This window comes from Bos taurus, chromosome 7 (genome assembly GCF_002263795.3).
Source record: "Bos taurus isolate L1 Dominette 01449 registration number 42190680 breed Hereford chromosome 7, ARS-UCD2.0, whole genome shotgun sequence".
NCBI classification, from domain to species: domain Eukaryota; kingdom Metazoa; phylum Chordata; class Mammalia; order Artiodactyla; family Bovidae; genus Bos; species Bos taurus.
In genome coordinates this window covers 11322029-11344767 of record NC_037334.1, presented here as the reverse complement: position 1 = coordinate 11344767, position 22739 = coordinate 11322029, and the positions used below count along the sequence as shown (strand labels likewise).

The following is a 22739-nucleotide window of genomic DNA, read 5'->3' as shown; positions in this document are numbered from 1 at the left end:
TGGTCAATCTAAAAGTAGGCGCCGGAGTGGGCTGACCGAAGCGGGCGTCTGCGAGCGTACCGTCACGTGGTCGAGGTTGTAACCGGCTCGTGTGCCACCATATTTAGTACGGGCAATCGAAGCCGTGATGTGGGTCTAGGGTGAGTGTCTCGCCCTTATGAAATATGGCCTCTACGCCGAAGAAAGTTTTTGAAGTGGTCCTGCAACGTAGAGGTTCTGAAAAGGCTAGGGAGCTTGGAATGATGCCAGCGTGGAGGGACATTTTGCACCTTCAGTAGAGAAGGGGCCCCTCAGGGCATGGGAGTGAGAGAAATGGTCCTAAGCCACAATTCCTGTTTGCTGAAAGTCGAGTCAGACACGGCGAGTGGCCATGTAGGTTCAGGCCGAAAAAACCAAAACCACGATGTTTTCGTTATAAAACTTTTGTTGTTGTTGTTACTTTTAGTTTTTCTTTGTATGAAAATTTCCTAGCCTTTTTATCCCGCTAGTGCTTTACCGAGTTGAGCGTTCCCATGAGTTCTGATGATTGATACCCGAGTGACAATTGCCTGGTGCAGTTATAGAACATTTCCATCACCACAGAAAGTTCTGTTGTGTCCCTCTCAAGTCAGCCACACCCCTTTCCTCCCTCCTGCCCCAACCAGGCAACCACTATGTTTATTTCTATCACTATAATCTTGTCTGTTCTTGAATTTAATATAAACAGAATCATGCAGTAGATTGTCTTTTGTGTCTGGCTTCTGCTCAACAAAATGTTTTGAGATTTTCCACATTGCTGTACATAGCAATATGTACAGCATATTGCTTTTTTACTCCTGAGTAGTATTCCACTGTGTGGCTATTCCACAATATAGCCAATGTAGTTTCTCCATTCACCTATAGATAGACATTTTTTCTCCAATATTTGGCCATTATTAATAAATCATATACAAGTATTTTTGTGAAAACGAATTTACTTCTCTAGGGCAAATACCTGGGAGTGAAATGGTGAGTGGAAGGTCATGTGAGTGTTCAGCTTTAGTAGATCCTGGCAGTTTTCTAAGTGGTTGTTCCACTTTACATTGTCACTAGCACCCTGTGAAAGTTCCAGTGATTCTTAATTCTTGCCATACCTGGTACTGTCAGTCTTTTCTCAGCTATGGGAGATTTGGGGGGTGGGAAGGAGGAAGGAAAGTAAGTAGGGCAAACTCCATAAGCCTGCTCCAGCTTTCCAGTCTCCCTAAGCCCTTGACACAATTAAATCTTTCTCCACAGTTTTCCAAAGAGGTTCAGGCATTTCAGTTTTCATTTAGTATAAGGCTACCGCAGGGTCCATGTCTGAGACAAATTCAGAGCTAAAGTCATCACAGGTATAACTTCAGTCAAAAAGCCCAATGAAGAGAAACCAGTCAATCCAGAGGGAGGCTTTACATGACATAAGGTAGATATTGTGTGTAATAATTACATCAGAACACTTATAGAGCACTTCCTCTATACCCGGAAGTGGGGAAGCGGGGACAGAATGAGGGTGACGCATGCAAACTTAAAGGGGGGCACCAAACACCAAACCAAACAAAGCAAAAGACTCCTGAGACTTCCCTGGTGGTTCAGTGGTTAAGAATCTGCCTTGCAATATGTACGGGACGTGGGTTCCATCCCTGTTCCGGGAAGATCCCACATTCAGTGCAGCAACTAAGCCCGAGAGCCACAGCTACTGAGGCCAAGTGCTGCAACTACTGAACCCCGTGCACCTGGAGCCTGTGCTCCACAAGAGAAGCCACTGCAATGAGAAACACGCACAACGGTGAGTAGTGCTCTCCGCAACTAGAGAGAGCCCACTCATAGCAACGAAGACCCAGCAGAGCCAAAAATAAAAAAATAATTTTTTTAATCTTAAAAAACTGAGTCATCAAGATAAATAATATTTGAATGCAGTATTTTAAAGAAATTAATGTTTAAAATCTCGCTAAAATATCTGATGAGCAAAATATCAAAATTTTAAGTAAAGACAGGGTCAGTAACAGTGCTGCTGCTGCTGCTGCTAAGTCACTTCAGTCGTGTCCGACTCTGTGCGACCCCATAGATGGCAGTCCACCAGGCTCCCACGTCCTTGGGATTCTCCAGGCAAGAACACTGGAGTGGGTTGCCATAACAGTGCCACGTCAAGCCATATTGGCACCTGCAAAAGGAAACGTTCAGAACTACTGATCCTGTCTTTTTAAAAAAATAATAATGATTTTATTTACTTGTTTATTATTGACTGTGCTGGGTCTACTTTGCTGTGTGGGCAACGTAGTCGTGGCAAGCGGGGACTGCTCTCTAGTAGTGATGAGAGGGCTTCTCATTTCGTTGGATTCTCTTGCTGCAGAGCACAGGCGCTGGGGCTTGCGGGCTTCAGTAGTTGCAGCATGTAGGCTCAGTAGTTGTGGCTCTGGGGCTCCAGAGCACAGGCTCAACAGTCATGGCACTCAGGCTTAGTTGCTCTGAGGTATGCGGGATCTTTGCAGATTAGGGATTGAACCTGTGTCTCCTGCAATGAAAGGTGGATACTTTACCACTGAGCCAGCAGGGAAGCCCTGATCCTGTCTTTATTTGGATTTTTGTTTTTGCATTACTTTTGATTTTTTAAAAATTGCACATGCTGCTGCTGCTGCTAAGTCGCTTCAGTCGTGTCCCACTCTGTGCGACCCCAGAGACAGCAGCCCACCAGGCTCCCCTGTCCCTGGGATTCTCCAGGCAAAAACACTGGAGTGGGTTGCCATTTCCTTCTCCAATGCATGAAAGTGAAAAGTGAAAGGGAAGTCACTCAGTCGTGTCCGACTCTAGCGACCCCATGGACTGCAGCCTACCAGGCTCCTCCGTCCATGGGATTTTCCAGGCAAGAGTACTGGAGTGGGGTGCCATTGCCTTCTCCGAAAATTACACGTAAAAAACACATAAAACATGTTTATATTTAATTTGGGGGCACCCCCTTAAATGCTGTGTTGGAGGCAAGTGCCTCCCCTACTTTTCACCCCATTGTCCTGGTGCTCAGCCTTGTTCTGAGAAATCTAAATATAGCAACAGATTAACTCTCACCTGGAATAGATGAGCTGTGTGTATTAGCACATCCATCGTTCATATCTATTGTCAGGTGGTTGACCTGAGCTCCAGAGAGAGTTAATCTCGGTCCCAAAGTCACACTGCTGGCAGGAATTCAAGACAAAGCCAGCTCTCTTTATTAGCCAAAACCTCTATCTCACAAAGAGTTGGGCACACCTTAGCAATGGAACAACAGAACGTCTATAGGTTGAGATAGAGGCCAAAGCCAGGTAAGTTGGAAAGCTGGAGAAAACCAGTTCCTGGGGAAAGAAGAGGAGCTCCAGGAAAGCAGGTGAAAGGTGACCTTGGAGGAATTAGATTATCTGAGATGATGCCGGAGAAGGAGGAGACTGGAGCCAGTTGAGTCCAGTAAAGAAGTCTTGGAAAACAAGGGGGAAGAAAAGAAAAAAACGGCATTCACCATCTATGCAGCCAGGGGGAGCTTCTACTATTCAAAACAAGCAACAAGAAAGCCACAAGAAACAAACAAAAATCCCACAAACTTTAAATCCAGAAAAGATTAGAGCCAGCTAAAGTATATCCACCACCCAAGATGAAAAAATGTTCACATTTGTCATATTGGCCTGATTCAGTTCAGAATTATTTTAAGATAGGAAAGATTTTTAAACACCCACCCAAATAGCTAAAAAGGAAAAGACTTACAGTACCGAGGTTGGAGGAGGGGCTGTGGAGGAACCAGAAATGAGAAGACCACTTTGGAAAATGATTTGGCAGTTTGTAATAAGGTTAACTAGGGAACCTCAAGCCCAACACTCTTGACATCTGAGCCAGATCCTTCTTTGCAGTGGGAGCCATCCCGTGCCTTGTAGGATGTTTAGGAGCATTCTTGGCCTCTCGATGCCAGTAACACCCATGCCTCAATGTCTCCAAACCAGAAATGCCTCCAGACATTGCTAATGTCCACCCCCACCCCCCGAAGACAGAAAAAATCATTTCCAATCAGACCCATTGCATTGAACAGGCACCTATGTCATGACTAAGCTGTCCTCATACCAATCAATGAAACATTGAAAAAATTTTTTTGACATATACACACTTATTATTTTTTCAATTTTTGGCTGCACAGGATCTTCATTGCTGCACGCAGACTTTCTCTAGTTGCGGCAAGTGGGGGCTACTCTCTAGTTGCTGTGTGCAGGCTTCTCATTGCGGTGGTTTCTCTTGTTTCCGAGCACAGGCTCTAGGTGTTCAGGCTTCAGTAGCTGCAGCACAGGAGCGACTGATTAGTAGATCATTAGTTGTGTCTTGCGGGTCTTAGAGCGTGCAGGTTTCAGTAACTGTGGCTCGTGGGCTCTAGAGCATGGGCTCAGTAGTTAAGGCGCACAGACACAGTTGCTGCTTGACATGTGGAATCTTCCCAGACCAGAGGTTGAACCCGTGTCCCCTGCATTGGCAAGTGAATTCTTATCCATTGCACCACCAGAGAAGTCCAAGGAAACTTTTTTTGTGTCCACAAAAAGATATGAACGGGACTTCCCCGGTGGTTCAGCGCAATCCCTGGTAGCTCAGATGGTAAAGCGTCTGCCTACAATGCCAGAGACCCGGGTTTGATCCCTGAGTCAGGAAGATCCCCTGGAGAAGGAAATGGCACCCCACTCCAATATTCTGGCCTGGAAAATCCCACGGACTGAGGAGCCTGGTAGGTTATAGTCCATGGGGTCCCAAAGAGTTGGACATGACTGAACGACTTCACTTTTACTCTTTCACTTTCCCTAGTGGTTCAGTGGGTAAGACTCCATGCTTCCAATGCAGGGGTGTGGGCTTGATCCCTGGTCCAGGAACTAAGTTCCCACACGCTCCACGGTGTGGTCAAAAAGTTATCTTTATACATAACAGATCCAGACTGGAAACAACCAAATGTCCATCAACAAATGAATGAAGAAAGAAACTGTGGTCCATTCACACCATGGAATACCCCTAGAAATAAAAAGGAATGAATGATTGCTATCCACAACATGACGGATAAATATTAAAAACATCATGTTCTTTGCAAACATACACTGTACAGTGTACAATCTAGTGTATGTTGGATTGTACACTTTAAAAGGGTGAATTTTACATTAATAGAAAACAAAATACATATTAAGGGAAAGAATCCAGACATTTGGGGACTCCCCTGGTGATCCAGTGGTTAAGACTTCACCTTCCAATGCAGGGAGTGTGGGTTCAATCCCTGCTTTGGGAGCTAAGATCCCACATGCTTGTGGCCAAAAAGCCAAAACATAAAACAGAAACAATATTGTAACAAATTCAATAAAGACTTTAAAAATAGTCCGTATTTAAAAAAAAAAAAACTTAAAGAGAAAAGAAGTCTAGCCATTTAAAAAAATCATAAAATGATTCCATGAAGTATGAAGCTCAAGAACAGGTAAAGTTAATTTACGTAGAATCTACATGAGGAGCTTGCCAGGGAAAGAGCACAAGTAAAACTTATGCAACAGGGGAGTGGGGGCCACAGGGGTAGGTGCATATATACACATTCATGTTGCTACACGCCAAAAGATCTGTGTACTTTACCATATGTAAGTTGCACCTCAATCAAAATAATCAATAATTTAAAGTAAAAGACATAACATTATTGTTAAAGTGAAAGTCATTTCTATTTACACCCCCAACTCCATTCCCCTCCCCCACTACAGAAACAGCCTCAGTAAAAATAAGTGAACAATGACTGCAGCCCTATTCCTTGCTTTTGGAGTAGGAAATGACAACCCACTCCAGTATTCTTGCCTGAAAAACCCCATGAACAGAGAAGCCTGGTGGACTACAGTCCATGGAGATGCCAAGAGTTGGACACGACTCAGCAGCTGAGCATGCACACACATGCTAAGCTTTATGAGAATTAATTCATTTAAACTTCCCAGCAACCCTATGAGGGAGATGGCACTATGATCATCCCTTTTTACAGATGAAGAAACTGAGGCACGGAGCAGTGAAGAAACTTTCCCAGGGACTTCCCTGGTGGCTGAGTGGCTAGGACTCCATGCTCCCAAGGCCGGGTGCCTGGGCTCGATCCCTGGTCAGGGAACTAAGATCCCATATGCCACAACTAAGACCTGGTACAGCCAAATAAATTCATTCAATAAATAAAAATAATTAAAAAAAAAAAAAAGAAAGAAACTTGCCCAGGGTCTCACCGTCCCTGTGCAGTGGTGCCAGAATTTGGACCCAGATGGCTTCCCAGGTGGCACCAGTGCTAAAGAATACGCCTGCCAGTGCAGGAGACATGAGAGATGTGAGTTCGTCCTTGGGTAGGGAAGATCCCCTGGAGAAGTGAATAGCAACCCACTCCAGTATTCTGGCCTGGAGAATCCCATGGACAGAGGAGCCTGGCGGGCTACAGTCCACAGGGTCACAAAAACTCGGATGCAACTGAAGCAACTTAGCACGCATGCAGCCTGGCAAACCTCAGCCAGGATGCCAGGCATACTGCCCACTACTCTGAACTGCTCCACAAACTTGATACATAATATCCCTTTCTGGATTTTTTTGTAATTTATATAAATAATAGCAAACTATCATTTTTTAACCTTGCTTCTTTATCCCCTCCTTCCACATGATGTTTTTGAGTTTAGCCTTGTTGATACATGTAGTTCTTCTGGTGGCAAATGAATCTACTCCCATTTCTTTTCTCAGGCCCCATACACTCCCCCGCTGGTGAAGACCTGCTTTGCAAAGAGCCTTATCTTTTGAGAAATAATCCTTATTCAGTTCTTCCCCTGCTAAGAATCTACCAGTGGTTCCCACAGTCCTCAGGGTCAGGTCTGAATTCCACTCCCACTCTGGGCAACATCTGGAGTGTTTTCTCTACTCCAGGTTCATCAGCAAAAAAAAAAAAAAACAAACAACCCAACTCCAGCCATGTTTTCATGATACCTGGTTTGTTCATCTTTTCATCCAGCAGCTGTTTTTTGAGTACCTTCTGTGTGCTAATCCCTGTTCTAGGAGCAAGAGTAGTCATGTACAGATGTGAAAGTTGGACCATAAAGAAGGCTGAGTGCCAAAGAATTGATGCTTTTGAATCGTGGGGCTGGAGAAGACTCTTGAAAGTCCCTTGGACAGCAAGGAGATCAAACCAGTCAATTCTAAAGGAAATCAACCCTGATATTCATTGGAAGGACTGATGCTGAAGCTGAAGCTCCAATACTTTGGCCACCTGATGGGAAGAGCCGTCTCACTGGAAAAGATCCTGATGCTGGGAAAGATGGAAGGCAGGAGGAGAAGGGGACAACAGAGAATGAAATGATTGGATGGCATCAGTAACTCAATGGACATGAGTTTAAACAAACTCCAGGAGATGATGAAGGACAAGGAAGCCTGAGGTGCTGCAGTGCATGGGGTCACAAAGAGTCAGTCACCACTTAGGGACTGAACAACAACAAGGAGCCAGAGACCCAGCAGTGAACAGGACAAAAATCCCTATCCTATTTTGTCGTTGTTTAGTCTCTAGGTTGTGTCCAACTCTTTGTGACTCCGTGGACTGCAGCTGCCAGGCTCCCCTGTTCATGGGATTCTCAAGTCAAGAATACTGGAGTGGGTTGCCATTTCCTCTTCCAGAGGATCTTCCCGACCCAGGGATCGAACCCATGTCTCCTGCTTGGCAGGTGGATTCTTTATCACTGAGCCACTAGGGAAGCCCCTCCTGCCCTCTGGGAACTGACATCTTTCTGGTAAAGTCTGACAAGAAAGAATATAGTCGTCAAATTTATTAAAATTTTTCAAGGATAAAAAAAGTATGTGAGGGTTGGAGTTTGGTAGTGATGGGGTGGGCCTTGTTCTGGGTGGAGATGCAGTCAGGGAAGACTTCCTTAAGAAGGTGACATTTAGACAAAAATGGGCATGAAGTGAGAAAGAGAGAATGCCAAGATGAGAAGGAAAAGCATTGCAGGCAGTGAGAACAGCTAGTGCAAAGGCCCTGAGGTAAGAATCAGCATGGGTGAGGAGGCTATGCAGCCAGAGTGGAATGAGTGATGGGATGTGGGTGGGAGACGAGGGCAGAGGAAGAAGGATATACCAGGTTCTACCTCACCCACCTCTGGGCCTTTTTGCTTCTGCTGTTCCTTCCACCACACACCCTTTTCTTCTCTATCTATTTGGCAATTTCCTAATTTGTCCCTTAGTGCCAGCCCTTCTGCCTCCTCTTGGGCAGCTGTCCTCCCAAGGCATTCACTGGCTGGGTTACCTTTCTCCTGACAGCTCACACTCAGTGCATTTACTCCTTCCACAAAGACTGAGTGAGCTTAGGCCAGTTACTGGAAAATTTCAGAGACAAGTGATATTTAAAAGAAAGAAAACAGGCTTCCCTGGCGGTTCAGCAGTTAAGACTTCATCTTCCAACACAGCAGGTTGTGGGTATGATCCGGCAGCTAACATCCCATATGCCTGGTGGCCAAAAAACAAAACATAAAACGGAAGCAGTATTGTAACAAATTCAACAAAGACTTTAAAAATGGTCCACATTAAAAAAAAAAAAATCTTAAAAAAAAAAAAAATGCAGAGCCATGGGCCAGAGATGACAGGATATGGAGGTGCTCTGGGAAGATTTCTCAGAGGAGATGACATACGAACAGAGACCTAAATGATCAGAAGAGGCCAGCCTTGGGGAGATGTGAGGGAAGGGCATTACAGACTGGGGACAGCCAGTGCAAAGGCCCTGTGGTTGGAAGTAAGGTGAGAATATCTGAGGAACGGAGAGAAGGCCAGTTTTGTTAGATGGGGGTGAGGGAAGTGGAGGGGGCTGTGGCTGGATGGGTGGGCAGAGGCTGGACTGGACTACCTTGCAGGCCAGGCGAGGAGTGGTGTTTTTCCTAAGAGCTCCAGACTGCCAGAAACAGGTTTTCCAGCAGGCAGTGGTGGGTTATGTTGGGGGTGATTTCGGGCTTCTAAGGCCCTGGAGAGGACTGGAAAGAGGCCAGAGGAGGCACAGGGAGGTGTTGGTGCAGTTATCATATTTGGCTGAGTTTATACAATAAGTCCTTGGTGTTTCAAGCCCAGAGTGAAATTTTGTTTCCAGTGCTACCGAAGTCCCCAGTGGGTGCCGATAAATATTCACTGAGTAAATGAATGCCAGGAGGTTGGAGTGAGACTTTGGCAGGGTTCCCCAGCTCTATCCAGGGAAGCAGCCTGGAGACCTGTCAGGCAGCAGAGGGCCCTTCCCTGGATAAGATGGTAGACTGGCTCTCAGCCTTGCTTGGCCCCATCATCCCCATCTGTAAAATGGGTGGGCTGGAGAATTAGAGGAAGACGCAGCAAGGACCATAAATCTTGACTTTATAATTGGTGCTAAGTCGCTTCAGTCATGTCTGATTCTTCATGACCTTGTGGACTGTAGTCCCCTCTCCCAACTCCTCTGTCCCTGGGATTCTCCAGGCAAGGATACCGGAATGGGTGGCCATGCCCTCCTCCAGGGGATCTTTCCGACCCAGGCATGGAGCCTGCGTCTCTTGAGTCTCCTGCATTGACAGTCGGGTTCTTTCCCACTAGCACCACCTGGGAAGCTCATTGAGGGTGAGGGGCCTGAGTTTCCTCATATTTAAATTAAAAGCAAAAGAGCTGGCTCAAAGGTTTCTTTAATTCAATGGATAAATATTTGAGGAACCACCAGGAAACAGGTGTGGCTGCAAAGAGTGAGCAAGGTGAAGAGGTGGGAGAAGAGGAGAGAAGGAAGGTGAAGGGCCTTGTGGGTTTCTGGTAGGACTTTGTCTTTTCCTCTGGGGAAGTTGGGAGTCAAAGAGGGATCTAGGCAGAGGTGGGACATTACCTGACTTAGACATTCCTAGGCATCCCTGGGTTGTTGTGGGGAAAAGAGACTATGGGGTCAAGGGAGGAACCCAGGGACCTGACAGGAGGCGATTGCACTGGTCCAGGTGAACGATGATGAAGATGGACTTGGTGGAGACAGTGGAGGGGAGGGAGAAGTGGGCAGATTGTAGATTGGTATAATTTCTCTTCTTCCTCTTCCTCTTTCTCTGTTCACCACCACCACCACCACTACCCAGCCCCAAAGAGTCGCCCAAAGGGAAAGAGAAAACACCCCGCCCCGATCTCTGGGACCGTGTATACCATGCAAAGCTGCGGGTAACCAAGGTAGCCTCCCGCGCTCTGGAGGGTCCCAGGAGGGCGCCAAGGCGGAGGAGCGCTCTCTGCCCCGCGCCCAAGGGACCGCAGCTTGGTTCAGTCACTGGGTTTGAAAAGTAGTGCCCGGTCTGCCACGAGCCAGGCTGCATGCTCCAGGCACTCCGGAGACCCTGGAGAAGCTCCTCAGATGTCTCCACCTTCTGCCTCCGACCCAGCACGAGTCTGCACCGTGGAGCGCCACCTGCACGCAGCAGCCCCGAAGAAGAGGCGTGTCCCCATCTTACAGAGGCGAAAACTGAGGATTAGACGCTACAGGGCCCACAGCGAGTCCGTGACGGATTTAGGGGTCAAATCTCTTTACATAACGGCAAAAACACTAAAAATCACAGCAGCTAACCTTTGTCCAGCGCTTACTGCGTTCACTGCACTTGGCATGCATTGTCTCATTTCATTTGTCAACACCTCCAAGGGTGGGTAGGTCAATCCTTCTTCTTCTTTTTCTTTTCTTTTTTTTTTTACAAATAAGGGGCTGTTAGGTTTGGGGGACTCCCCCAAGGCATAGGGTGCTGGAATTTGAACACAAGTCTGCTCAGAGCTTGTCTCAAGGTGCCCTTGAATGACAGACTGTTCCAAGAAAGCCTGAACTTGCAAACACAGGGAGAAAATGAGTTGTTTTTGTTTTTTTGAGAGGAGGTCCCGGGAGGTCCAAAGGCCTCCACAGCTCTCCGCTTTAACGTGGCTCCCTCTTTTCCTTTGGATTCCCGCGCGCTCAATCGGGTGACCCGTGGGAAAAGGGAGAAATCCGAAAGAAGGAAAGGCGAGCGAAACAGACCCGGCAGCTTCCGCTCCGGAGCGGGGCGCACGGCGGCCAGGACCCCGCAGCCCCGGGGGCCGTCGGGAGCCCCGCCCCTCGGCCCCGCCCCCTCCCCGGGCGCCGACCTCGGTGGTCACGTGACCGGGCCCGGCGGCCGCTGGGGCCGGAGGGCGCGGCGCGCGGACTCGGCGGCCAGGCCAGGCGCGGCCCGAGCCGAGCAGGCCGGAGCCGGCCCTGCGCCTTGTGGGGGGCGTCGCGCCGCGCCCGCCCCCCGCCCCGCCCCGTGCGGGGCGCACGCGCGCTCCTCTCAGCGCCCCTCCCTCCGCGCGGGGACCCCTGGCGGGCTGCGTGTGGACATGGCCAGCGACGCTGTGCAGGTAGGCGCACCTGCGTTTGCAGCCGCCCAGCGGCCAGCCGGCGCTGGGGACCCCCTCCCGCGCACCGCCGGAGCTCCCGGGATCGGGGCGGCCAGGGCGGGTCCCCACCTCCCCCGAGCGCTAGGCGCCCCCTCCCTGGGCCGGCACTGTGGAGCCAGCGCAGTCTCCTCGGCAGGTGGAGGTACGCGCGGGGGAGGGTGTGGGAGCGAGGAGGGTCCTACAGCATTCCCAGCTCCGCCCTTCTCTGAGAATTAGAGAGGGCTCAGCGAAGGCTCGACTTCGGGTGTCTGTGGCTAGCTGGGCATCCCGGTGCCAGTCGACCCTGCCGCTCGCTCCCTCTCCTCAGCGTTCGGTTCTCCGGCAGGTGCCGCTCCACCTGAGCAGGTGCCTGGCGCGATGCCCCAGGAAGGGCGCAGGCCACTCGCCCCGTTTCCCCCACCCTCCCCCACGCACAACAAAGCTCCGGCGGCACCCCCACCTCCGGACTGAGCTTTACGATGGTCGCGACGCTGCAGATTGGCACCTGTTGGCGGAAGTGCCAGAGTCACCTCTTTAGGTCTGGGGACCAGGGACCCACACAGCCAGCCACTCGGCTGCCAGGTGGAACCTTATCCCAGGATTCCAGATGGGGAGTGTCCATGTCAATGAACTGGGGATTCTCTTTTACCTGGAATCCTGCCTGGACCGGGTCACCCAACAACCCACACATCAACACACACAGAGGCACAGGTGACTGACACCGAAGTGCCACCCACCCAGGTTCTCCTTGTGCCATCTTGTGGACATCACAGCCTGGAACTCACCTTCCCTGCCTGTGGTGAGCAGGGCCGGAGTGACTGCTGAAACCTCTTTGGGTCAGTGACCCAAATCTGAGACATGTCCTGTACCTCCGGTGCCCCCACAGTGCCTCATCAGCTCTCCGTCGTCCTGTGGTTGCTGTGTAACTGGGTTCTCATCTCCTTCTGCACCTGCCCCCACATCCCCTTTGTGTCTCCCCGGTGACCCCCTGTCCCCCGCCCCAGTCCTGCTGATGGCCTGCCAGCCTTGCCGAGGAGCTGGGCGTATCTGGTGTTGCCGATCACATAAGGTCAGACCTTGGGGGCTGGGGAGGGCCTGGGTCCCTGCCTCTACCCCATCAGCCCTGGGAGGACAGTGTAGGACTCCCCTGGCACATGCATGCGTTTGGCATGTAGCAGACATGGCCTGGACGGAGACTGTGATTCCTGGAACGAGGCTGGACCTGCGCCCTGGTCCCCTTTCGCGTCTTCTGCCTGCTCTCTTCTCCCTACCCCACCCCCACCCCCACCCTGTCCTGGTCATTCCTCTCTCGTGGCTGCTTGGATCTGCTACCCCTGTCCCTCTGTCTGTCCCAGTGTGTGTGCCTGTCTGTTCTGTGTCCGGCAAACGGATGTCCTGTCCGGATTCCAGAAACGCCCAACGCATTGAAATCTCCGGACATGGGGTCTAGATCCCTGGTCACTCTAGGAAGAGGGAATTTCTGGGAAGTGGACCCTCTGGACCTGGGGCGGGGGAGGCGTTTTCTGCTTCTTGGAGGGTGTTGGGGATTCCCCAAGGCCAGGCCAGGCTCCTGATTCATGGGTTCATCTTGTTGGCCCTCAGGTGACCTCTGCCCTGGATAACAGTGAGTCACCCAAGGAAGGAGAACCAGGGAGGCCCAGCCTCCCTCTCTCCCTCTGCATATTCTCAGCCCTCAGCTGCTGGAGGAGGTGGGGCTGAGGGATCCTGCTCCTCCCCCCGACCCGGACTCCCCTCATTCGAGCTGGCCCTGCTCCTGGCTGCACCAATGCTCTGCCTGCTGGGGACAGGGTGGGGCTGGGTGGCTGGTGGGACCTGGTTGATAGCAGGTGGTAGGAGGTGACCCTGGGTGTAAATTCCAGAGCTGTCACTTCCTCACGGTGTGTCCTAGGCCCAGCGCCATTCCTTCTTTGAGCCTTGGTTTTTGCCGTCAAAATTGAAAAAAAAAATGTAGCTCAGAGGGTTTTCACGGTGAGGAAGGATGTAGACCAGGTCAGCCCCTTGCAGGTGGGGCTGCTGTGAAATCCTTACCAGTGGTCATGGTCAGCAGTTCAGGGTGTGAGTCTGTGTCCTTTAATCCAGGGTTTCTAAAGCTCAGCACTATTGACATTTGGGGCTGAATCGTTCTTGGAGGTGGAGACTCTCGTGTTTACAGTGGAATGTCAAGCAGTTTCCATGAACTCAACCCCATAGAGCCTAGTAGCAGCCCCAGTTATGACATCCAACCCAGAATGGCTCTGGATATTGCCAACTGCCCCTAGAAGTGAGGTGGGAGTGTTGGCAGTCCCCTCTGCCGTCGAGAACTGCTGCTGCCATCCCTCTGAGCCTCAGTCTCCTCACCTGTAAAGTGGGAGGGGAAATATGGCAGCTGCTCAGGATAAAATTGAGGGGTCAGTAGGATCATGGGAGTGATACTTTAGGCCTGAAGTAAATCTTCCCTGGGGGCAGCTGCCCTTGAAGTTGATCGAGAGCAAACCCTGACTTTCCTCATCTCTAAAATCGGGTCTCACCGTGGCGGCAAATAATATACGTGGGGCTCTTCCTGCCTGGCTGACAACTAGCTCCGATTCTGGGCACTCTTGTAGGAAATCTCAGTTCTGTCTCCTGTTGGCTGTGGGACTTTGGGCAAGTTGGGTCACCGCCCCAGGTCTCGGTTTCCTCATCTGGGAAACGGAGTGATAACAGCACCTCCTGGAATGGCATTAGTTGACCTGGCATGCAGCTTGTAGTAACCACCATGGTTCTTAATAATCATATTTGAGCTTGAGTGGAGACACTCGCACCCCAGCCCTGCAGAGCTGTCTCCTCATGATGTAGGCCTCAGGGAGGTACCGCAGGGCCGGCCGGGCCCCCAGGCCTCCAAGCTGTGGTCAGCAGCAGCAGGTAACGGAGCTGAGAAGAAGCCGGAAGTTGGGACAGGAAGGGGGCTGGGCCGCCCATGTAAGCACTTGTGGGTGTTGGTGTTTATAAGTATATACAGGGGGTGGGGGGTGGGCACACACTGGCCAGCCTGTGATACCTGCACATGCCTGTAGGTGTATAAGAGTGTGTTGTAGGGAAGCTGTATATGTGGGGAAGGGTGCTCTTCATGTCCACACTAGCGGGCCCGTGTGTGTGTGCCTGCTGTGTACACCTTGGGCATCCTCAGGACAGGGAGCAGAGGGGCCACCCCTGGGATGACCCCAGAGAAGCAGGCTCAGCCCTCGAGTCGGGGCTGAGAGGAAGGTCCTCTTGATGCCCCAGAGCCCCAGAGCTGGCCTTCGCAGGGGTTGCTGGGAGCCAGCAGGAAAGAGGAAGTAGCAGGCGAGAGGCCCTGGCAGGGCTGAGGTTCAGGAAGAGGGCGGGGCCCTCAGCCGGGACCCAGGATGGCGGAGGCTGATCCCCCTTTGGACCGGGAGCTGGAGGTGGGGGCTGGGGTCCTTGTGGGGGAGGGGCAGCAGAAGAGGACCCCAAGTGGCACAGGACAGAGGGGCCCTGCCCTTGGGACCTCTCGGTTTTGGACTGAGGGGAGGAGGTGGGGTGCTGGCTTTGGAGTTTTCTGTTTGAAAGATGAAACTGTTTGGGGCCCTTTGGGCTTCCAGATTGGGGAAATAGAGGAGGAAGGGAACAGTGCTCTTTTCTTTAGGGTCCCAGTTGTAGACAACAAAAGGAGGGGAGATGGCGCTTGGCTCCAGGATCTCCAAGTTTGGGGGTATAGCAGGGAATAGACAAAACCTGTCTCCAGGCCCTCCTAGTTTGGGGTTACAGCAGGGAATAGACGAGGCCTGTCCCTGGATCCTCCTAGTTTGGGGTTACAGTAGGGAATAGATGAGACCTGTCTCTGGGTCTTCTTAGTTTGGAGGTACAGCAGGGAATAGACAAAGCTTTTCTCCACACCCTCCTACTTTTGGGGTACAGCAGGGAATAGATGAGGCCTGTCGCTGGGTCCTCCTAGTTTGAGGGTGCAGCAGGAAATAGACAAGGCCTGTCCCTGGGTCCTCCTGGTTCAAGGGTACAGCCATGAGGAGAAGGAACCTGCTCTTGGAACCCCAACCTTGTGGTTTGGGGGGCATCACAGGCCTGCCCTTGATACTTCCTCATTTGGGGAGCAGCAGAAGGAAAGCTGCCCTCAGGCCCTCCTAATGTGGGGCATAAGGGAGCGGAGATGGGGCGTGCCTTTGGGACCTCCTAGTTTAGGGGGGCAGCAGAGGGGAGAGGGGGTCTCCCCTCAGGACCTGGTCATTTGCGGGCAACAAAGGGAGACAAAGCCTGTTCTTGGGCCCCCCTAATTTGGGAGGACAGTGGAAGGAGAGATAGGGCCTGACCTTGGGGACCCCGAGCGGTGGGGACCCAGTGATGGGGCAGTGCAATCTGCCCTGCAGGATCCCACTGCATGAGGACAGGGGGCGAGACTGAACTGTACCTATGGTCTTCTTGTCTGAGGGGACGGCAAGGAGAAGGCCCTGCCCTTGAGACCTCACAGTTTGGAGGTGTCAGGAAGCAGGCACAGGGCCTTGTCTCACCTCCCAGTTTTGGGGGACCGTCGGAGGCCATGGACCAGGCCCTGTGTCAGGAGTGCCCCCCAGGAGGAGGCCGGGCCAGGCCGGCTGAACGTGATCTGCACCCCCAGAGCCGCCCTGGCCCCACTGACCCTGCTTTGTCCCCCGCAGAGTGAGCCGCGCAGCTGGTCCCTGCTGGAGCAGCTGGGCCTGGCGGGTGCCGACCTGGCAGCCCCTGGGGTACAGCAGCAGCTGGAGCTGGAGCGGGAGCGTCTGCGGCGGGAGATCCGCAAGGAGCTGAAGCTGAAAGAGGGTGCAGAGAACCTGCGGCGAGCCACCACCGACCTGGGCCGTAACCTGGGCCCTGTGGAGCTGGTGCTGCGAGGCTCCTCACGCAGGCTTGCCCTGCTGCACCAGCAGCTGCAGGAGCTGCATGCCCACGTGGTGCTGCCCGACCCTGCGGTGGGCGTGCACGGTAAGCCAGGCTTCCCTGGGGTAGGGGGTGGGGGATGCGGGATTGGGGGCCTCCACTGCCCAGGGCTCACCCACTGTGTCCCAGAGTGAGGCCAGCCAGCCCATTGCCACTGACCCTCAGGGAAACACACTCGGTCACGGCAGCTTCCAACCTGAAAATGCAGGCGGCTGCTATTACTGCTGCAAGTGCTCAGTTGTGTCCAACTCTGTGTGACCCCATGGACTGTAGCCGGCCAGGCTCCTCTGTCCAGTGGAATTCCCCAGGCAAGAATACTGGAGTGGATTGCCATTTCCTTCTCCAGGGGATCTTCACGACCCAGGGATTGAACCTGCATCTCTTGCGTCTGCTGCATTGGCAGGCGGATTCTTTACAGTGGTGCCACCTGGGAGGCCCAAATACAGGCAGACCAAAGGCCAAAACCAACACCCAGAGAAGGGTACACATACTCACACCCACACCCGGACAACACCAAAGGGCTTACATGGTATCACACAAATATCCAGACTCACAGTCACACCCACACCCAGACAACACCAAAGGGCTTACATGGTATCACACAAATATCCAGACTCACAGTCACACCCACACCTGGACAACACCTAAAGGCTCCAGCTGATTTAAAAAAATGTTTAATTGTGATTAAAAAACACATAACAGCACCTGAAAGTATAACAGTGTTGTTAGCTGGCTATTGTTATTGCTTCTGTTTAGACCCCATGTTTGTGACCCCATGGACTGCAGCCTGCTAGGCCCCTCTGTCCATGGGATTTTTCAGCAAGAATAGTGGAATAGGTTGCCATTTCTTTCTCCAGTGTATCTTCCCAACCCAGGGATTGAACCTGCATCTCCTGCTTAAGAGGCATATTCTTTACCACTGAGCCATCAGGGAAGTCCCTTAATCACCTATATTCCAATATAAAATAAAATGTTTTGGAAAAAAACATGTTACAGAAAACTTATCATTTTTGAGCATACAGCTCAGTGGTATTGAGTATTTTCACATTTTTGTGCAAGGAATCTGCAGAACTTTTCATCTTACAACTAAAAACAAAGATGTAACACACATCACATCAGTAGCCAGAGACCCTCACACACAGTTGCGCCAGCACCCAGACAACTCTAAGGGCCTACCCTGTGGCTCAGCGGTAAAGAATCTGCCTGCAGTGCAGGAGATGTGGGTTCGATCCCTGAGTTGAGAAGATCCCTTGGAGAAGGGAATGGCAACCCACTCCAGTATTCTTGGCCTGGGAAATCTCATGGACAGAGGAGCCTTGGCCGTCTACACTCCATGGGTTGCTAAAGAGTCAGACATGACTGAGTGACTAAATAGCAGCATTATTCTGTGAATACCCAGAGACTTCCATGCTGCCAACCAGGACCCAGTTAAATGCACACTCCATCACACCAACACATACACAAAACCTAAGGACTTGCACATGCTCACACCAACCCCCAGATATTCAGACACACAGAGCTGCTGTCACAGGTGTTTACCAACCCATAAACAGCCTGAGACTTACACACACAACTGGACAAGACCTGAGACTCAGCACCACTTAGCCCAACACCCACACACCTCTTTGTTGTGTCAATAGCTGGAGGCTAACAGACGGAGAAGGCAATGGCACCCCACTTCAGTACTCTTGCCTGGAAAATCCCATGGACGGAGGAGCCTGGTGGGCTGCAGTCCATGGGGTCTCGAAGAGTTGGACACGACTTCACTTTTCACTTTTCACTTTCTACTTTCATGCATTGGAGAAGGAAATGGCAACCCACTCCAGTGTTCTTGCCTGGAGAATCCCAGGGACAGGGAAGCCTGGTGGGCTGCCATCTGTGGGGTCGCACAGAGTTGGACACGACTGAAGTGACTTAGCAGCAGCAGCAGCAGCAGCAACACTATCAGATCAACACTTGCAGATGATGAAAAAGAGTTCAGCCAATGCTCAAAAACCTCGTCCCGTCACAGCTGTACCTAGAGTCCCTCTGATGGTCATACCACTCTCTGGAGATTCACACAGAGCTGTGCCAACCTCCAGAGACACACATGTCCAGCTGTTCCAACACTCGGACGCTGTCACACCAGTGCCAGGAGATCTGATTGCACAGTTGTGCTGACAGTCGCAAACATGTGCACAGAGTCATCCCCATCACCCAGAATCTCACAAAGTCATTCTAACACCTCACATCTCGCAGTTAAACTAGCACCTGGGGAGACACACACTCAGTTATGCCAACACCCTGAAGGTCACAGACTTAACCACAGCCACACCTGCTGACGCCTACACAACCGTGTACATCGTTGGGGTGTATATACCTTCTCTACAAAGGTATATACGGTCACACCAAGGACTCACATACACCTGTGTTCATTCACACTGGTCCCGCCCCAGCCCTGAAAGGGTTTCCCTATGAGGGCTGGTGGGGAGTGGGCCCTGTGGCCCCTGGCCCCCAGCTCTTCCTCCTCCCAGGCCCAGGGGTGGATCCTCTCAGCTGGCGCAAAAGCACCTGGGCAGTTGGAGAGGAGGGCTGTGGTGACTGTGCCCCATCTACCCCTCCAGATGCCCCCCAGTCCCCTGGCACAGGCGACTCTGCCTGCTCAGCCACCAACCTGAGCCGCGTGGCCGGTCTGGAGAAGCAGCTGGCCATCGAGCTGAAGGTGAAGCAGGGGGCAGAGAACATGATCCAGACATACAGCAACGGCAGCACCAAGGTGGGAGCAGCGTGTGTGCACACCCCCCCGTGTGCATGTACACCTGTGGGCGCATCACAGGCTGGAGCCTGCGGTGGGGCCAGGGTGGTACCTCCATCTGCCTCCCAGGAGGCTGGGGTGCTCTGGGTTGGGGACAGAGGGCTGTTGAGTGACTCTGCAGCAGGATTGGAGTGTGGGCAGCTTGGGTGGGGGCAGAGAGGAAACTGGATGACTGTGGGTGATGTCAGGTCGACACATGGCAGAGATTCCCCCCCATACTCAGTTACCCCCAGAGACGGGGCAACATGCAGCCTCTCACTCCTGGTGGCATCTCTGCCATGTACACACAGATCAACGCCTAGATGCACACGTGACTGTTTAGTGGCTCAGTCGTGTCCGACTCTTTGCACCCCTGTGGACTGTAGCCCACCAGGCTCCTCTGTCCATAGGGTTTTTTAGGCAAGAATACTGGAGTGGGTTGTCATTTCCTCCTCCAGGGGATCTTCCCAACCCAGGGATTGAACTCATGTCTCCTGCATTGATAGGCAGGTTCTTTACCACTGAGCCACCAGAGAAGCCCAGATGTATATAGTATCATCATAATATCTAGAGACACACCCATGGTCATAACAGCATCTAGAGACACACAGTGGCATGTCACCACTGTGACACACACATATACCGTCATAACATCTAGATTCACAGCAGTAACAACTCTCAGAAGCACGTGGACAAAAACACAACAGTCACCTCTAGACACACAGAGACACATACCATCATAGAACACCCAGGACACACAGCTCAGGCCAACAGGACACCTAGACGCACAGACACACACATCATCAGTTTTTCACACCCAGAGATCAGAGTTGTCACACAGACATACCCCCCGTTGTACCAACATCAAGTACACAGTAACACCCAGAGACAGTTATACCCACGGGCAGAGTTAGACCTACAGCTAGAGACCCAGAGAGCATCCATGCCTGTGAGTGCACACACAAACGTGAATATTGCACAGGAGGACACAGACCGTGCAGCATTTTTCTTAACCTTTTATTGAGGTGTAACAGATGGACGTCAAGTGCAGAAAACCTAAGTGTACAGCCAGTGAATCTTTATCTAGGTACCCACCGCCCTTACTGAACCTTTCCTGTCACCCAGAAGTGCCCTCCTGCCCCCTTCAGTCAATACCCAGTCTTCTTTCATCACAGATTGGCAGTGCCTGGCTTTTTAAAAATTTATTTTATTTATTTTTATTTTTGGCTGCTCTGGGATTTCATTGCTGTGCTCAGGCTTTCTGTAGTTGTGGAGTGTAGGGGGCCACTCTCTAGTTGCAGGGCATGGGCTTCTCTTGTCATGGAGCACAGGCTCTAGGGTGCACATGCTCAGTAGTTGTGGCACATGGGCTTAGTTGCCCTGCTGCACGTGGAATCTTCCCGGACCAGGGATCGAACCTGTGTCCCTTGCATTGGCAGGTGGATTCTTAACCACTGGACCACTAGGGAAGTCTGTCAGTGCCTGGTTTTGAACATAGCACCAAGTCAATGGAAAAATCCACTACCAGTTCCTGGCACTTGTACCCACATAGGGTCCTTGGCTATGTCCAGTCAACCCTGTAGCTTGAATTGCACACACCACCATCAGGATCCTGCAACTGTCTACAACTGTCTCACACCCAGTCACCCCTGGACTCACCCATGTGGCTACAGGCAAGGCTATGCCCACCATGGGGAACACACACACATACGCCATTCTAACAGCTGACACAAATAGAGTGCCTGCTGGTGCCAGGTACAGTTGTGAGCCCTACACACAGATTACCTCCTTTAATCCTCAGCCCAGTGGTGGTTGGTGCTGTTAGTACACTCCCCTTCCCTCAGATGAGCAGACAGACCCAGAGCGGTTGAGCAGCTTGTCCAAAGTCACACAGCTGTTAGGTGGCAGCTGTCAGGATTCACATGCCAAGGCTCCGTCTCCCTTCAACACCCAGGAACACAGTCTTTCACACCCACACATGAATGCTCTGTCACCCAGAGCCTGCCTGGGGTAGACACCAGGACGGGTGGTCAGGCCCCCACCTGCCCAGTTTTCCTCTCACGGCCTGTCTCTGCCATCAGGACCGGAAGCTGCTGCTGACAGCCCAGCAGATGCTGCAAGACAGTAAGACCAAGATAGATATCATCCGCATGCAACTGCACCGGGCACTGCAGGCCTGCCAGCTGGAGAGCCAGGCGGCCCCAGACGAGGCTCAAGGTGAGTCCATCACCCTGAGACAGCCTGCCCTGCATTCCACCTTGCAGAGTTCAGCTCCCAGCCCCACAAGGGGTCCCTTTCTAAGGCAGGGAGGTGGGTGCTGTGACTCACCATGCTAGAATGCGTTCCTGACCCTCTCTGGGCCCCAGTTTCCCATTCTGTCCCGCTCGAGATTTGCACGTGATCAGTTATTGGCAAACTACAGCTCTTGGACCAAATCTGCTACTGCCTCTTTTTGTTTGTTTTGGAAATACTGAAGACCCAGCCATGCCTGTTCGTTTACTGTCGCCTACGACTGCTTGTGCACTGTGACAGTGGGGCCAAGTAGTGGCAACAGAGCTTGTGGTCCACAAAGACAAAAATATTTACCCTTTGGCTCTTTAAAAAAATAGGTAATTCAGTTTTGGCTGTGCTGGGTCTTCGTTGTTGTGTGAAGGCCTCTCATTGCAGTGGCTCCTTTTATTGTCGAGCATGGGCTCTTGGGCTTCGGTAGCTGCAGCTCACGGGCTCTGGGTCGCAGGCTCAGTAGTTGTGCAGCAGGCGTGTAGTTTGCCCTGCGGCATATGGATTCTCCCTGGACCAGGGTTGAATCCACGTCCCCTGTATTGGCAGGCAGCCTCTTAACCACTAGACCACCAGGGAGGTCCTACCCTTTGGCTCTTGATGGAGAAAATGTGTGGACCCCTGGGCTCGGCAGTTGCCTTGTTGTGTTGGCCCCTGTAATATGAAACTGTGGGTGTCCACAGTGTGTGTGTGTGTTTCCTATGTATCTCAGTGTCTGAATGCCTGAGGCCGTCTCAACCCAATTGTCATCCTGAATTTGAGACGGACTGTACTGTAGGCATCAGCTCTCCAGGTTTCACCTGCAGGGGTGACTGCACTAGTGACGTTCACCAGTGTTAAGGTGGTATTTGCCCTGGGGACCAGAGTTTGTACACATGCCCCATAACTATGAGAGTTCCTGTATCACCATGAGAGTGTGTCAGCTGTTGGTGGGTGTTAGTGTGTTCGGGCTGCTCCACCACAGTACCACGGACTGGGGATGAGGGGGCATGTAAACAACAGACATTTATCTCTCACTGTGCTGGGGGCTGAAAGTCCAAGATCAAGGCGCTGGCGGATACAGCGTCTGGTGAGAGCCCTCTTCCAGATTCATAGATGGCTGCCTCCTTACTGTGTCCTCGCATTGTAACTTTTGGTGACAGCCTAATCTTGCCCCTGTAAGTGTAAAAGTCTTGACAACCACCTGGGCACATGTGACAAAAGTCTTGGTGGGTGCCGTACAGCTGTGGGCGAGTGTGACTGTAGGAATGCTTGAGTGTGAGTCTAGGTCATCATGTGGGACCGCAAGACTGTCCTTGAAATCTGCAGCCGTGGATAAGCACGACTGTGACCTTGTGCCTGTGGGTGACAGGTTTCCTGCACCTAGGTGACAGTGTGTCCTTGCGCCTACTCC

The 22739-nt window shown here is 51.7% G+C and overlaps 1 protein-coding gene across 2 annotated transcripts in view; it reads left to right on the top strand.

Moving 5' to 3' along the window:
- The first annotated feature begins 11296 nt into the window (after positions 1 to 11296).
- The window catches only part of PKN1 (protein kinase N1), a 28630-nt gene continuing 17187 nt past the window's right edge, over positions 11297 to 22739 (top strand). Inside the window, 4 exon segments of one of the 2 annotated variants that reach the window (NM_001080246.1) lie at positions 11297 to 11349; positions 16035 to 16338; positions 18897 to 19048; positions 21148 to 21283. In NM_001080246.1, the coding sequence (NP_001073715.1) occupies positions 11329 to 11349; positions 16035 to 16338; positions 18897 to 19048; positions 21148 to 21283 (613 nt within the window). In that variant the 5' untranslated portion in view covers positions 11297 to 11328. 2 annotated transcript variants of the gene reach the window in all.